Source organism: Apodemus sylvaticus, chromosome 9, assembly GCF_947179515.1.
Source record: "Apodemus sylvaticus chromosome 9, mApoSyl1.1, whole genome shotgun sequence".
NCBI classification, from domain to species: Eukaryota; Metazoa; Chordata; class Mammalia; order Rodentia; family Muridae; genus Apodemus; species Apodemus sylvaticus.
In genome coordinates this window covers 2,563,488-2,580,580 of record NC_067480.1, presented here as the reverse complement: position 1 = coordinate 2,580,580, position 17,093 = coordinate 2,563,488, and the positions used below count along the sequence as shown (strand labels likewise).

The 17,093-nt window shown below is 42.5% G+C and overlaps 1 protein-coding gene across 1 annotated transcript in view; it reads left to right on the top strand.

Annotated features, from left to right (window-relative positions):
- The window catches only part of Myom1 (myomesin 1), a 113,282-nt gene that overhangs the window by 22,378 nt on the left and 73,811 nt on the right, over nt 1-17,093 (top strand). Inside the window, exons 6-10 of the mRNA XM_052193315.1 lie at nt 3,861-3,953; nt 4,203-4,291; nt 4,396-4,455; nt 8,906-9,070; nt 14,364-14,525. Coding sequence (XP_052049275.1) covers nt 3,861-3,953; nt 4,203-4,291; nt 4,396-4,455; nt 8,906-9,070; nt 14,364-14,525 — 569 coding nt within the window. The remainder of the gene's footprint in view (nt 1-3,860; nt 3,954-4,202; nt 4,292-4,395; nt 4,456-8,905; nt 9,071-14,363; nt 14,526-17,093) is intronic.

The window sequence follows — 17,093 nt, the reverse complement described above, 5'->3', positions numbered from 1 at the left end:
AGTTAAGCCTCTGGGAAGCAATCCCAGGGTGCAGCTTACTTCCCCAGAGTAATCGGCTGATGACTGGCTAATCTGGAATTCCACTTTCCAGAAACAACAAGCTGTGAAGTGTGGGGGTTGGGGGAGGGCAGACAGTCTCAAGTGACCCAAACCCTGAGTACCTCGCTGCAGAGAAAAACAAAAGCACTTTCTGGCTTAGTCCTTCTGTACTACTTTAACCAGGAGTTTCTTTCTGGGACGCACTGAGGACTACGGCATTCCATGGGCAAGTGCCGTGTATTTTAAACCAGTTTCCTTTGGCAGGTGGTCACATGGAAAGAGCTGTGAATGTTTAGCTGGAAAAACATAAAGGTGCTAAGCCGAGTAGTGCCGAAGGGTGGGAACGTTGGCGCGAATGTGGGAGCTGCAAAGTAGCGCTTTAACTCAAACTTTATAGAGATATGAACAGCATTGTTGACGCGAAGCCAAGCTGAGTGTCGCTCAGTCATTTGGTCAGGCAGCACATGACACAATGTTTAGTGTCACATTGATCCCCTTGCGCCGGGAAGAGGTACTGAAAACCTTCAGCATGTGGAAACCCAACCGAACACCCAACCATCACAGCCACAGCCACCACCACCACCATATCAACACCCAAGCAAACAGGAGGTGCTCAGCTGAGCCTCAGTTGACCCAAAGCTACCATATCAGAAAGCACACCCCTTTGCTCATGAAAACGGGAGCATTTGAGATTAAGAGCTGCTGACAGCTGTCTCTGACCATATGTCCCGACTGCTGAGAGCTCTGTATTGAGACCACTGTCTGAAGCCACTTCCAGGCTTCCAAGAAGCAGAAATGTGTTCTGAGTCGGGAGTGAATCATACAGCACGCCTGCCACCCAGCTGTGAGGCTTGGGCTAGAACAATTCTCTTCATTTCAGATCCGAGGGAAACTTGCTCTCTTCATGCGCACACTCATTCGAAATCATCCATAGCGCAAGGTGTGTATTTTCCAGAACTTGATTTCTTTAGTGAAAAAAAGCTATAATTTAACTATTTTATCATACAACAATTCTATTCAATTCAGTTTAACCAACACCGAGCATCTTTGATACACCCATGGCTCCCTCAGGAGTGGGAACAGAAGGGAATGTATATCACACACAGTTTCCCATCATCAAAGGACTAGCAACTCAGTAGGAGAGATGCAGACCCAACCATAACTTTTAAAATTGCATTCATTTAGTGTGTGTATATGTATGCATGTGTATGCATGTCTGTGCATGTACATGCTGTGGCATGTGTGGGGAAGTCAGAGAACAACTTGGGGGAGCCGGTTCCTCTCTTTCTAATGTGAAGGCCTAGGGATCAAATTCTAGTCATTTTCAGGCTTGTTCTGAGTGCCTTACCTAAGAACTGTCTCACTGCCCTTCAACAATAATGTGGACAAATGTTATATTTAGGGATTAACCAAGATTCAAAGAGATGAAAACAGTTCATAACTTGTAAGACTTATAAAAAGGAGTGTTGAAGACTTGGCATCTCACAAGTCTTGACAGCTGGGTTGCAGTTTAGCTACGTGGGAAATGAGAATGACAGAGCAACAGAAATGTGTAGGGGCTTGGGAAACAGTTCGTACCATGCAAGCAAGAGGACCAAGGCTCAGATTCTCCAGAACCCATATAGATGCCTGGTTACCATGGTGGCTCACGTGAAATTTCAGCCTTGGGAAGCAGAAACAGGGGCTCCTCAGAGCAAGCTGGTTTTTAGACTAGCTATATCATTGAGCTCTGGGTTTGATTGAGAGGCCCTGCTCCAAGGAAAAAGATGGAAAAACAATTGAGGAAAATTGCTGATTTCAACTTCAGGTTTCAACGTGTACCAGAACACATATATGTGTGATCACATAGAGACATGCACATATATCATGCACACGTAAACATAAAAAGAAGAAAAACAAACCATGTGACTTATTATATTAGAAATTATATTAGATTTTTACTTTTATATCAGAATACCTAAGGCTATCTACACAAAGGTAGATTTATTTGACGGTTTTGAACAGCATGCCAACTCTTATGAGGTACTGCTTGGCAGTGCCACACCATGGCAAAAGCAATCACAGTAAGCGAGCACTGCCAGAGGAAAAAATAACACATTGATACAGAAAACAGAGAGGACTTGCTCTTTTATAGCAACCCAGTACCTTGGAATTAATGAGACACAAGGCACTCAATGATCCAAGACCCTCTCCAGTAAAGATTTCACTTCCTCAGGATGCTACAACATTGGAGACCAACCTTCCAATGTGAATCTTTGGAGGACAAAGTTAGGATGAAAGAGTCAACTGAAGCCAATATTTTTCTCTTCCTTTGTGCCGCTTTACTCCTCCCAACCTTCTGGACATCCATTTCAAAAAATCTAGATAAATGAAAGGCAGCCACATAGAGACCAATTAAACATGAACATGCCACATGGATCAGGAGCCAGCAGTCCTGGTTCAAATCCTAGCTCTGCTGTGCCTGCCTTTGTGACGGGGGTGAGTTCCCTGATCTCTCCATGTCCTAGTCATTGGGGAGTGAGGTTAAATACTGTCCTCTCATTTGATGGTTGTAAGGGCTGGATTTCCTGATGCTGTATATACACAGAGCAGGGACTTCTTTGCCACCTGTGTTTCCTAGTTATATTATTAGTTTTTACCTGAGCACATGTGGTAGTTTATCTGAAAGGGAAGCAAGGAATCCCTTGCTACTGCTTCTCCTCCCCCTTCTCTCTCTTTTAAAAGATTTATTATGTATACAGCATACAGCTTTCTGCCTGCATGTACACCTGCAGGCCAGAAGAGGGCACCAGATTTCATTATAGATGGTTATGAGCCAACACCATGTGGTGGCTGGGAATTGAACTCAGGACTTCTAGAAAAACAGTGCCCTTAAACTCTGAGCCATCACTCCAGCCCCTCCTCTCTTCTTTTTAAGAGTTAAAAAAAAGTTTGAGTAGATAAACCTTATGTGGCACCGTAGCACTGGCTATTGAGAACTTGGGGACTTGAGAAGGTCACGTACCACTTACAGACTGGAAGTCATTGTCTCACAGAGAAGGCCTCCTTCTGCATGGCCTACCTTCTGTGAGACCAGCAAGCTACAAACAGGACTGGGACAGTCAGTCGGAAGTCTCCTGTCACGGTCTGAAGTTATCCTCAGGCAAAAGTCATTTTTACTATGATAAAAACCAAGTCACTTCAGTATAATGGCCTGTCTGTACAGCGACATTGTTCTGAAGAATAACATTTGAGAATGCCAGTAGGAGGAATATTGTGCTTTCCTCCCACAGAGGGAGCCCATAACAAAAATCCCAACACAAGCTTTCATTGTATTTTACTATAGTCAATTTCTGTTGTTGTTGTTGAATATAATTTTTATACAAAGAAATGTATGTTATATATAAAGGAAGAGTTTGGGTGAGTGTATTTTGGACTGTATATACCCACGTGTATACCAGCACCCACATGGAGCCCAAGTCTATTTAGCACCAAAGACACTTTCTTCAAGCCATGTGCCCGCCTCAGGAAATAACCATCTTGACTTTGAACAACGTCAATGAGCCATCCTGTTTTCCTACTGTCTATCTATCTATCTATCTATCTATCTATCTATCCATTCGTTCACTCTTTTATTCACTTTACATCCTAATTTCAGCCCTCCTCCCTCTTCTTTCCCCCTTGCGCCTCCCATTCATTGCCACTGAGTCTCCTTCTCCTCCTGTGTGTTTGGAGAGGAGAAAGACACACACACACACAGACACACACACACAGACACACACACAGAGAGATCAGGTAGTTAATTATTCTTTAATCTGTTCATCTTGTTTGTTATCTTTCAGGTATAAGAACCAGGTGCCTATAAATGTCCATGCAAACCCAGGAAAGTACATCATTGAAAGCCGATATGGAATGCATACTCTTGAGATCACCAAGTAAGAGCACACCTCTGTGTGTGTGTGTGTGTGTGTGTGAGACAACCAGACATTCCAGGAGCTGACCAGTGTGTATGTGCAACATCACCAGACACTCAGGAAAGCATCTTATCACTCAGGGCACAGACAAAGTTTACCTTCTTTCTGGTCCCCATGCAGGTTTATCTAACAGTCTTCACTCCTTGAGAAACAAGTCAACTGTTACAAGGAGTCACCATCATGGTCATTCATCTTCGTGTGTTTTCGCAGGTGTGACTTTGAAGACACTGCTCAGTACCGGGCCTCGGCGATGAATGTCCAAGGAGAGCTCTCAGCATATGCCTCAGTTGTGGTCAAGAGTAGGCTTGCTTTTGCTTTATTCAAAGTGGATTTAAAACTGCTGCACATGCTTAAAGTTCACGCAACACAAAGTAGCTCACATGTCTCCTCGTGTCTTCTCTAGGATATAAAGGAGAATTGGACGAGTCTCTCCTCCGTGGTGGGGTTTCCACTCCTCTCAGCTGTAAGTTTACTATCATTTTCGCTAAGGGCCATCTTTATGCAAAGTGTACCACAGTAATGTTCAAATTCCAAACAATGTTCTGAATCCTTGAGTTTAAGGAAGCAACCTGATTTTTAAAATAATGAAATAAATTCACAATACTTATGTATTAGTACATACCAGGATGGATATAATACCTACTACCTACCCATGGTTAGTTTGCTGTTTTTAAGTTCTTTGGTTACTGTTCTGTAAATCCAAGGTTAATTGATTTGTTCTTTATATTTTAAAAGTAGCCTGTTTGTATTTGTTAAAATGATCATATGCTCAGACAGTCAAGCCTACACTTATTTTCTACTATTTCTGTTAAGTAATAAACAGTGAGTGTGGGTAACTATACTTTTTGCTACTTTATTGGGTTCTCCTATCTAGCACCCTTCTCCACCCTAATCCCCCCCAACCGCCCAACACTAGGTAGCAAAGAAAGGTTAGAGGGGAAAGGGGGACATGGATCTTTTTAGACTATTTCCTGCTGATTGGAGGCATCAAGTTCCTTAGGGCAAGTTCGGTCTTCCTTGTCAGGACATTTCCAGCCAGCGACAGCAGCAGGGGAAGAGGAGAGGGGAGGAAGGCAGCAGCAGGGGGAGCAGCAGCCACAGCAGTCGCTCCAGGCTTTGGCTCTCCGCCCCCCCCCCCCATTTATTTTTTATTTACATTTCAAATGATTTCCCCTTTTCTGGCCCCCCCCCCCACTCCCCGAAAGTCCCATAAGCCCTCTTCTCTCCCCCTGTTCTCCCATCCACCCCTTCCACTTCCCTGTTCTGGTTTTGCCCTATACTGCTATACTGAGTCTTTCCAGAACCAGGCCACTCCTCCATTCTTCTTGTACATCATTTGATGTATGGATTATGTCTTGGGTATTCCAATTTTCTATGCTAATATCCACTTATTAGTGAGTGCATACCATGATTAATCTTTTGAGACTGGGTTACCTCACTTAGTATGATGTTCTCCAGCTCCATCCATTTGTCTAAGAATTTCATGAATTTATTGTTTCTAATGGCTGAATAGTAGTACTCCATTGTGTATATATACCACATTTTTTTGCATCCACTCTTTTGTTGAGGGATACCTGGGTTCTTTCCAGCTTCTGGCTATTATAAATAGGGCTGCTATGAACATAGTGGAACATGTATCCTTATTACATGGTGGGGAATCCTCTGGGTATATGCCCAGGAGTGGTATAGCAGGGTCCTCCAGAAGTGATGTGCCTAGTTTTCTGAGGGACTTCCAGACTGATTTTCAGAGTGGTTGTACTAATTTGCAACCCCACCAGCAGTGGAGGGGTGTTCCTCTTTCTCCACATCCTCACCAACACCTGCTGTCTCCTGAATTTTTAATTTTAGCCATTCTGACTGGTATAAGGTGAAATCTCAGGGTTGTTTTGATTTGCATTTCCCTAATGACTAATGAAGTTGAGCATTTTTTAAGATGCTTCTCAGCCATCCAAAGTTCTTCAGGTAAAAATTCTTTGTTTAGTTCTGTACCCCATTTTTAATAGGGTTTTTGGCTTTCTGGGGTCTAACTTCTTGAGTTCTTTATATATATTGGATATTAGCCCTCTATCTGATGTAGGGTTGGTGAAGATCTTTTCCCAATTTGTTGGTTGCTGATTTGTCCTTTTGATGGTGTCCTTTGCCTTACAGAAACTTTGTAGTATTTTGAGGTCCCATTTGTCAATTCTTGATCTTAGAGCATACGCTATTGGTGTTCTGTTCAGGAACTTTCACCCTGTACAGATGTCCTCAAGGGTCTTCCCCAGTTTCTTTTCTATTAGCTTCAGAGTGTCTTTATACCCTCTAAAATGTCCCCAGAATTCCAAACATAAACCATTTTCAGCCAGCAGAATCATGCCCCTGCCAGAGCACGAGACAAAGCAGCTGTAGACCATCCAGAGCAGCCTGATATCCCACACCCGGGATGAAAACAAACATATTCACATAACTGTGTTTTCCAAGAAACCAAAATTCTCACTATAGGCAGTCCTGAAAATACTTAATACTACTACCTTCTCCTTGGCTTTCCACTTCCTTGGTTTGGTTTGCTGTCAGTAGACAGCCTGTTGTTGACTGACTTCATGAGTGGTTCCTAACTCCAAAGTTATAACCCCTGGTGTCAATCTTGTGGCAGAATAAAGGAGAGAAGTGATCTTTCCCCAACACATCACTCTGAAACCATGACAAAGCCCCCAAAGTCCCGTGATTGGTGTGATTTATCTTTCCTCAATCCTCGGAGCCTACTGTGCTCATTCCGGTGGCCAGATTTCTTCCTTTTTCTTCACTGTCAAGCTATATTCTAAAAGACCAGGTTGACTCTTCTTTCCAGAGCCCCCGCTGATCGCCTCTTGTGCATCTGATTGCCTTAGTACATCTGTTCCTACCAGAAACAAGAGGGGCTAAGGTCATAAATTGGATTAATGTGTGTTTAGTACCTACGTATGTGCTGGGTTCTTAGAATATGTTTGTAAGCATCACAGACAAAGCTTTCTGCTCTTGGTTTTGTTTAAATGGTTGACATGCATTTTTGTTTTCTAATGTGGGCAGGTGTTTTCTATTTGCATCAATTCATTGTAAAGTCCTGGAAACCTCATAAAGTTGGTAAATTTTTATTTGCAGTATGTCATGTGGGAAAGCACATGTGACACAGGCCTATGGGAGTGACTGTGGGATGCTTTGTCCCCGGGTTGTTAGAGCTGACTTTCCACTGAATACCAACGCAGTCGTTGATGGTCAAGCGCAATCCCAGATACAGAGAAGTTAGAGATTGCATGCACTTCCACTTGAGTTTGAGACCTTAGGACTGATATAGAACTTTCCTATAACTCTTCTCTCTCCCCCAAGGCAGCTTCATAGCCAGCCTAGCCTCTGCAGCCTGTGCAGGATAGGATCCAGTCAAATATCTTAGATATCACTGGAATATTATCACATAGAAATTAGGCAGATGGGAGATGTTCTTCAAAGAGGAGCTATTTCCTGTTGACTAGTAGTTGCCTGGTAACACACAAGTTGGAGGCAGTACCAGGTGTTGGTTGAAAACAAAACAATCCTATTAATTTGTCATATGCTTTTCAGAAAGTTACTTCATTTTTTGATGACCTATGTAAAATATTATAAGAAACCTCAATAGGAAAAATACTAAACGTTCAAAATAGTAAAACTTCTAGAAGATTATTCTTAGAAATATTTATAGGTTGAGCAAATGTCTAAAAATCATCATCAACTCTCCTGGATTAGGAAAGAAATTGCTACATAGAGACAGGTTACTAAATGTGCTAGGCACTTTACATGGGTGCATAGTGTATTTTTTGCAACAACCTGGTAACAGAGTAATTAGTCTTTCTCTTTTCAGATGGGGGTTCTGGAACTCATGGTAGTAGGCAGCCAATACCATGACTTTGTAGCCCCTACCTGCCAAAGTCTAGTAGTTCTTGAGTCTTTTCTTGTTAGGTCTTGTCTCGTTTCCCAAGGCCTTGAAATATTATATTGAAAATACAACCTGTCCTTCATTAAGTTCAATTTTGTCAGGTATTCTAAGTATTTAATAGCTATCAGTTCACTTAAGCCCACAATAATCCTATCAGCTAAGTACCATGATGTTCTCCACAGAGAAGCTTTTGTGTGGGACTTGGAGTACGGCTAAATGTCTGCCCACATTCACCCACAGAACTTTCCAGAACTTTGATTTTCAACCAACACATTGTACTACCTTCAACTTGTGTGTTACCAGGCAACCACTAGTCAACGGGAAAATAGCTTCTCTTTGAAGAACATCTCCCATCTGCCTAATTTCTATGTGATAATATTCTAATGAAATCTGAGAGATTTGACTGGATCCTATCCTGCACAGGCTGCAGAGGCTAGGCTGGCTCCAGAGCTGCCTTGGGGGAGAGAGGAGAGTTATGAGTCCTAAGGTCCCAGACCCAAGTGGAAGTGCATGCAATCTCTAACTTCTCTGTATCTAGATTGAGCTTGACCATCAAACACTGCATTGGTGTTCAGTGGGAAGTCAGCTCTAAAAACCTGGGGACAAAGCATCCCTCTGTTACCTCTACTTAAGCAGTATAATTCACTTCAAAATCTAAGATTAAAAAGCTCCTATACTATAAGTAAGAAAGTCTAGGCTAAATGTGGTTTTAATTTACATTTAAGATATTACATGTGACCCTTTAAATTGTGTTCCTTATAATAATAAAAATAGACATTTATCTTATATGGTCAATGAGTTAGAAATTTTATGCAAACGAGATAGGCATATGTTCTATGTATTTCCTAAATAGAACTTGATTTTTGCCCACATAAATAATTTGGTCTATTTTTTTTATCTCAGCTGCTTTCTGCCTAAATTTATTATAATACTGTATTTCTTCAAAGAGAAAGATTACACGACTGGTGTTTATTTCTGTTGTATTCAGTTGCTGTGACCCCTTATGGTTATGCATCCAAGTTTGAGATCCACTTCGATGACAAGTTTGATGTGTCTTTTGGGAGAGAAGGAGAGACCATGAGTCTGGGCTGTCGTGTGGTCATCACTCCTGAAATTAAACACTTCCAGCCAGAGGTCCAGTGGTATAGAAATGGTGAGTCTTCAGACTGAGTTTTTACTTTGCTTCTTCTTTTTCCTCCTCCTCCTCCTCCTCCTCCTCCTCCTCCTCCTCCTCCTCCTCCTCCTCCTCCTCCTCCTCTTCCTCCTCCTCCTCCTCCTCCTTCTTCGAGACAGGGTTACTCTGTGTAGCCCTGGCAGTCCTGGAACTCACTCTGTAGATCAGGCTGGCCTCGAACTCAGAAATCCATCTGCTTCTGACTTTGCTTCTTAATTAAAGATGCATGTGGGCCTCTTGCAGATCCACTTCTCAGGACTAACAGAACTTATATGCTAAAGACAACACACTGCTGCACTAAGTTTTTAACATACATTTTAAAATGAAGACATCGTGTATATATGTGTGTACCATACATATATACATATGTACCATATATATACATATATATGTAACATACACATACACACAATTGTTGTTCTGTTTAATCCCTGAGATAGGGTCTCACTATGTAGCCCTGGCTGTCCTGGAACTCACTATATAGCCGAGGCTGGCTTCAAATTCACAGAGATTTGACAGACTCTGCCTCCCCTGTGCTGAGATTAAAGATGTGTGCCACCATACCCAGTTAAAATATAATTTTGAAGGTATGATTTCCTTGTTACCAAGTAATATGTGTAATAAATTACCAAAAAACTATATATTTACTTTATAAGTTAGCTTATTAGATAAAGTATTTTTACTTATAGGTATTATTTATAAGAGTTGTATAAAACCTTAAAAACGTATAATATCATGAAATAATCAAGTACTAATATTATTAATCAGCAGAGTAAAATTTTAGAAGCAATTCAGACATTAGTAATTTTACTTTAATGTGATAGTGTATTTATATTTTAAAAGTTTATAGTAAATATGTTCTTCATGTGAGATACGTAAGCCAGTACAAAAATGGATACAAAATAGATAAAAGTTACAATGTTTGTTTGTTTTGTTTTTGCTGGGACTGACTCTTGGGGACTGTAAACAGTGTCAGCACACGGGACTGCTCTGGAAGGCCAGGTGAACTGGGTTTCATACTGTGTAGCCACCGGCTTGACATTCATATAGTTTTATCCTTTTTAAAAGATTTAATTATGTGTATGGATGTTTTGCCTGGATGTGTATCTGTGCATACAATGTATGCCCTGACAGAGGAGGCCATTAAGTTCCTCCAGGGACTGGAGTTACAGATGGTTGTGAGCCACCGTGTGGGTGCTTGTAATTGAACTCAAGTCCTCAGGCAAAGCAGCTAGTGTTCTCAATCACTGAGCCATCTCTCAAGCCCCTTTAACTTTTAGAAGTCACAGTTCATATACAATCCAAAACACCTGCTTATCCATCTCATCACCGTGTTTTCTTGCTATAAAGGAAAATTAATTCCTTTTGTTAATAATTGGCCCACTCAGAATCTTATATGAAAAGCATGTTCTTTCCACTGAATGCTAAAATTCTCTAAACTTTGTTTTTAAGACTCAGAGTCAGAGGTTCAAACGCTCAAGGAGACTAATGTCCTCAGTTGCTTCGTTTGGAAGGTCCACAGCTCACTGTGATCAGTGATCTCTCACTGACAAGCTCGCTGCAATAAGTGGTCTCTCACTGGCAAGCTTGCTGCCTGCCTGTTGGCCCAGCCCCTGTGCTGGGACAATCTCTGCCCCAAACCCAGAGACATGGTCTCTGTGGTAGGTGGGTGCCAATGACAGACTTTGGCATATATGTGGTTCCCCTAAGAACTTCCATTTTATGCATGAAATTCCATGGGACTAGAGAGCATGAACATAGCAGAGAAGACAGGCCAACTGGTCAACCAGGCAATACAGGCTCAGGATGGGCTGTGGGCAAATGCCCACTGAGCTAAGAACCTGGCAGTCAGGTATACATGTGAACATCTGAGACAGTCTGGGGCCCCTAAGGTTCGAACATGGTGGTTTGGACCATGACTTGGCCCAGATTGGAATTAGCAAGATAGTGGTCCCAGCAGCAGCAGCATTGAAGTGGTGACTCTGACTGGACCCCAGAGGACAGGACAGATTCTATAGGGAAACAGTATGGGGACCCACAGTAGGAGGAACCTTCCCCACTTGCCCAGAGCCATGCAGGAGGAACAAGAAATTGCTTTAGAACTCATGGAATGTGGCCCACCTGTTAACACAGCCACAAGAGTGACCCTTGGTGTGGGATGGCCCCAAGGACCACATGTCCTGAGCACTTCATGTTGTTATGGAGTTCTGTTCTGCTTACTGCCCTCACATCCCTCTTAATATAAGAATTGTATGAGGACTCTGAGGGAACCTCTAGCCCTCACTGGACAGAATCTCTGGCACTCACAATAATAATGCTTGACCTCTTCTAGGCATTGCTGCTGGAGTAGATTATGATTCTATCACCGCCCTAGAGAAGAACTTAGATGGGTAGATTGTCAGCAATGACCACCGCCCTTAGAAAACACATGGAAAAATAAAGTTGTCAGTGAAGCTAGGTTAAGATGGTTTTACTCCTGTCTCTGATGTAGAAAATCTCAGGAAACAGTTTGAAGTTCAGAGAGGCACACTCTTATTAGTTAAGCGAGGGATCTTCATGGTCAGGGAACAAGAGCATCGGCAGCCCTGGCTGACGTAACTCTCACTGAGGCTGCACTTGTGATGACTGATTTCTTATGTCCATCTTTGCCCTCAGCTTCCTGATATGATTGAATAAGAATTGGTGATGAGCTGGGAGGTGGTGGTGCACACCTTTAATCCCAGCACTTGGGAGGCAGAGGCAGGAGGATTTCTGAGTTCGAGGCCAGCCTGGTCTAGAGTGAGTTCCAGGACAGCCAGGGCTACACAGAGAAACCCTGTCTCGGAAAACCAAAGAAAATAAATTGCTGATGAATAGATAGGCATTCTGAGGATTTATGACTGTTTTAATATAAAAGTTTATATTTATGATTCTTTTAAGATTCTTACAGGATTACTTTTAAAGATTCTTACAGGATTACTTTTAAAGATAACTAATAATTCATCCATTGTAAATGCAAATTGCCACCTGCCAATAAGAGAAGCTGTCTGAGGAAACTACCTTGCTTGCTTACACTTTGTTATTCTATAACAGGTTGCTTAGCTATGAATGTATGTGGTTTTGGGGGAATAATTTATTTTCTTTACCTGTACTACGTAATGTTATTTCTTGTAAAGTTATTGGGGAACACACTTTTTTCATAATCATTTTCTAGAAGAAAACTAAATTGTAATCACATTGTAACTGTATACTGCTTGAAAGATTTTTCTGAGATATATAAGCTATGGCAGAAAGAATAAAGTATGGAGAGCTGGAACATTGTATCCTTCCATTCATCAACTGTATGTGTATATGAATGTATATGTGTATGAATCTATATGTGTAAGGTTTGTGTGAATGGGGATTGACACATTGTTTCTTCCACCCATTAACTATGTGTGTGTATGCATGTATGTATGAATGTATGTATGTATGCATGTATGTATGTATGTATGTAAGGTTTGTTTGGTTATGTGTTGGAGCTTTCCCCATCCACCAGTTATATGTATGTATGTATGTATGTATGCATGTATGTATTTATGTGTGAAACTTGCTGGCACTTTGCTCTAGTCAGTCTGTAGTTATGTATGTAATGCATGTATGTATGTAATACATGTATGTATATATATTTGTATGTATGAAGTTATTAGACTCTGCCTTTTGTTTCATCCACTCTGTGTGTGTGTGTGTGTGTGTCAATTTTCTCTTTCTTTTTCTTTCTTGCCCACCCCAGGAGTTAAAAGAGTTCATAGTTTTTCCGATGGCCACAGGTAGTGCCAGCCCCAGTAAGCTAAGCTTGTTCTCTCAAAGAAAAGTCTGCTGAGTAATGTCTCTAATCACTGGCTGCCTTTGGCATCAACCCCTGTAGGTATCTGGGTCCACTCGTCAGCTGCTCTAAGCACTGACTCTCAACAACTGCCTGCCTCAGTGTACCCACCTCATGGATGACAAAGTCTGTCATTGGCATCCACCTACCACAGAGACCATGTCTCTGGGTTTGGGGCAGAGATTGTCCCAGCACAGGGGCAGGGCTGACAGGCAGGCAGCAAGCTTGCCATCAGAGACCACTTATTGCAGCGAGCTTGTCAGTGAGAGATCACTGATCACAGTGAGCTGTGGACCTTCCAAACGAAGCAACTGAGGACATTAGTCTCCTTGAGCGGTTGGAACCTCTGACTCTGAGTCTTAAAAACGAAGTTTAGAGATTTTAGCATTCAGTGGAAAGAACATGCTTTTCATATAAGATTCTGAGTGGGCCAATTATTAACAAAAGGAATTAATTTTCTCTTACAGCTGAAAGAAAACATGGTGATGAGATGGATAAGCAGGCGTTTTGGATTGTATATGAACCGTGACTTCTAAAAGTTAAAGGGCATATCAGAATAAACATTAAAACACGATTTTATAAATTTACATTTAAAATTAAATTCACACAATATGAAAAATGATTTATACAGCTGAGTCTTTTAGAAAAATTCTTCCTTAACACTCACCAATTCTAAAATATTAAAATTTATATTTATCTGTTGCACATAAGTTATGGTACCAAAATTTTTTTTGTAGTCTGTATAACCCTTGTTATAAGTAACAAGATATTTTAAGATAAAAAGAGGTTGGGTTAGGGTTACTCTTGCTGTGATCAAACACCATGGTAAGAGGGATTTATTTGGCTTGTATTTCCACATCACAGTCTATCATTGAGGGAAATCAGACCAGCAGCTCAAGCAGGTCAGGAACCTGGAGGCAGGTGCTGAAGCAGAGGCCATGGAGGGTGCTGCTTAGGGCTTGTTCTCCTGGCTTGCTCGCTCTCCCTACTTTCTTAGAGAACCCAGGACCACCTGCCTGGGGTGGCACTGCCCACAATGGGCTAGGCCCTCTCACACCAATCACTAATTAAGAAAATGCCTTACAGCCAGATCTTGTGGAGGCATTTTCTCAAGTGAGCCTCCCTCCTTTCAGAAAAGCATAGCCCGGTCGGTCAGGGTGACATAAATCGACCAGCCAGAGGCAAAACTCAACACTTTGAACTTCTCTGCTCTTTGAAAAGAGATCTTTACATTTTAATCTTGTCAGATGTTACAAACTACATGTCTGTCCTGGAGCCCCTCACTTCTGCTTAATAATCTCCCTAATATTAAACACACCAGAATGGCTTAAAGATCTAGAGAGTTCTAAGAGTTAAATAACTTCCAATGAAGACAGGAGAGAGGGAGGGGAACAATCAATGAATCCACTTGTCTTTTTACATTTCTAGGAGCACCTGTTTCTCTATCAAAATGGGTGCAGCCGCACTGGAGTGGAGACCGGGCAACGCTTACCTTCTCTCACCTCAACAAAGAAGATGAAGGTCTCTACACAATCCGCGTGCGAATGGGAGAGTATTATGAACAGTACAGTGCATACGTCTTTGTTCGAGGTAGGACCTGGGAAAAAGCACATAACTGCACACAACCGAACACAACCATACACAACCTCACATAACCACACACAACTGCACACAAATGAACACAACCACACATAACTGCAGAAAGTCACACACAACCTCACCACAACAGCACATGACCACACATGACTGCATTTAAAACACTGAGACCAAACCAGTCAGCACAAGCATGTTTTAGTAATGCTAAGAGTCAGTTAGAAATCCTCCCAAAACACCCAGGAGAAGAATGTTAGATAACCCCAGAGGCACCAAAACAAAGGTAATTGGTTTGCAACCCCTGCCTGTCACTAACAATAGGATTTGTGTCTAGTGCAGAGTGGAGCTTCCAGATTCTTGTGATTTGGAAAGTTGTCTTAGTTCTTGGATGTTGCCACAGAAAAGACTGCTCTATCTGGAGGTTTCATCTTTAACAAGCATCTTGGAGTGCAAATGTATTACTTCATTCCAGACTCTTCTTTTTCATGGCTTTGGCTTGATGAAGAAGGAAACAGGTGGTGGAACTCAATTCTTGGGGCAAATTACAATCATTGGTTTTAGTCTTTCTTTTCCCACTGGTGTCTTGAATGGGCTGGATATGTGCAGTGGCATGTTACTGTCCATATGTGCAGTAGCCTATCACTCTTCATATATGTAGTGGCATGTGCTCCCCTATGTGCAATGGCATGTCACTCTTCATATGTGCAGTGGCGAGTTGCTTTCCAAGGGATCCTAGCACCTTTATCCCGTTCTCTGTGCTCTTTCATGTAACAGTCACTCAGGGGTAGCCACAGAGGAGACATGGACAGTCTCAAGAAAACAAAGTGTATTCTGCTCACAGGTCTCAGAAACAGGAGGCTCCTGGAGGCCATGGGGGAAAGCACCAGGGCTCAGTGGCTCCAGAGCCCAAAGGCCAGAAGCAAAGGGAGGACTTGGACTGTGACCTTCATTGGAGTCGCCCAGAAAGGGCAAGGTGTAGGCTTGGTTAGATTGACTCTGGGGGGCTCTGGTATGTGGAGGCCCCTATAAGTGCCTGGTCATGGGTAGAGGGCAGGTACGGAGGTGGAAGGCTGATTAAGAAGTGTTGTCTCCTGGGTGGGGTGGACCCTGTGGAGGAGATGTACTTGCAGGGTGCTTGGCCTGAATGTCCAAGCCCTGCTGTGGAGAAAGGTTGACATCTCTAAGCTTCTACTCTTTCAGCCAGAAAGAAGAGAGGACATCAAAATACACACAATTATAAGTACAAACAATAGAGATGATTTACTAAGTTTTCCATTTATTTATTGTTTGTTTATTCAGTTTACACCTCGATCACTGCCCCCCTCATCCCAGTTCCCCCTCACACAGTTCTTCCCCACATTCCCTCCTCCCCTTCTCCTCCGAGAGGGTGGACCCTCCTGGGCACATCAGGTCTCTGAAGGGCAAAGTATATTCTCTCCCACTGAGGCCAGACAAGGCAGCCCAGTTAGAGGTACAGATTTCAGACAGGCAAAAGCTTTAAGGATAGCCCACATTCCAGTTGTTCAGGCCCCACAGGAAGACCAAGCTGCACATCTGCTACTTATGTGCTGGGAGCCTTGGTCAGGCTGTGTATGCTCTTTGGTAGGTGGCTCAGTCTCTGAGAGCTCCCAGGGGTCCAGGTTAGTTGACTCTGTTGCTCTTCCTGTGGAGTTTTATCTCCTCCAGGTCCCTCAATCTTTCCCCCAACTCTTCCACTAGACTCCCTGAGCTCTGTCCAATGGGTCTCTGCAAATTTATTTTTATCTCTCATGTGCTAAATAGAAAAATCAACTCACAGGCATTTCGATCAAGATGGAACTATAGATGCCGACCAGATGCCTTTAAAATAAGACCAAAGACTACCAATAGCTCTGCAATTAGAGCCTTTTATCAATATAATTGATTACTTCTGAAATGCCTTTTATGGCATTTCATAATTTTAAAGTTTCAATAATTTAAAGTTTCAATAATTTTAAAAGTTCAATAATTCTAAGGCACTATTTTTTGTGGGTTTGAGAGAGAGCTCAGTGGATAAACTGGTTGCCAAGTAAGCAGGAGAACCCAGTTCAGTTCGCTAGCACCGTGGCTGCTGGGGCTGCTTACATCACTTCTGTCTGGTGAACAAATATCTTGCATATTCCACATGCAACACTCACCAAGGATGGCCGAGGGTTCCCTGCCAACACGTACAGGTCATAGTCACCGATAAGAGATATGTGAACATCTATAACTCGGGGAAGCGTGGCAGGGTGTCTCCTCTATGGAAGCATCCTGGGCAGAGCCCGGGTATTGCTGAGGCTATGGAAGAGGCAGCCTTCATAAAGGTTGCTATGGAGACAGGCTCCCTGGGACTCATCAGGAAGTTAGGTTAGCCACACCACCTGCATAAATGTGACTAGATTCTGACTGAATATGCAAAGCCTTCCCTTTCCCTCACTGTCTGGAGAATGCCTCTAGTTATTCAAAACAACAAAAGCAGAAACAAAAGCCCTGATGGCCTTGTTCTGGGAACTCTGGCCTGGCTGCGTGGCTCTGTATTTCTCAGGCCCCACCTAGAACTGTGCC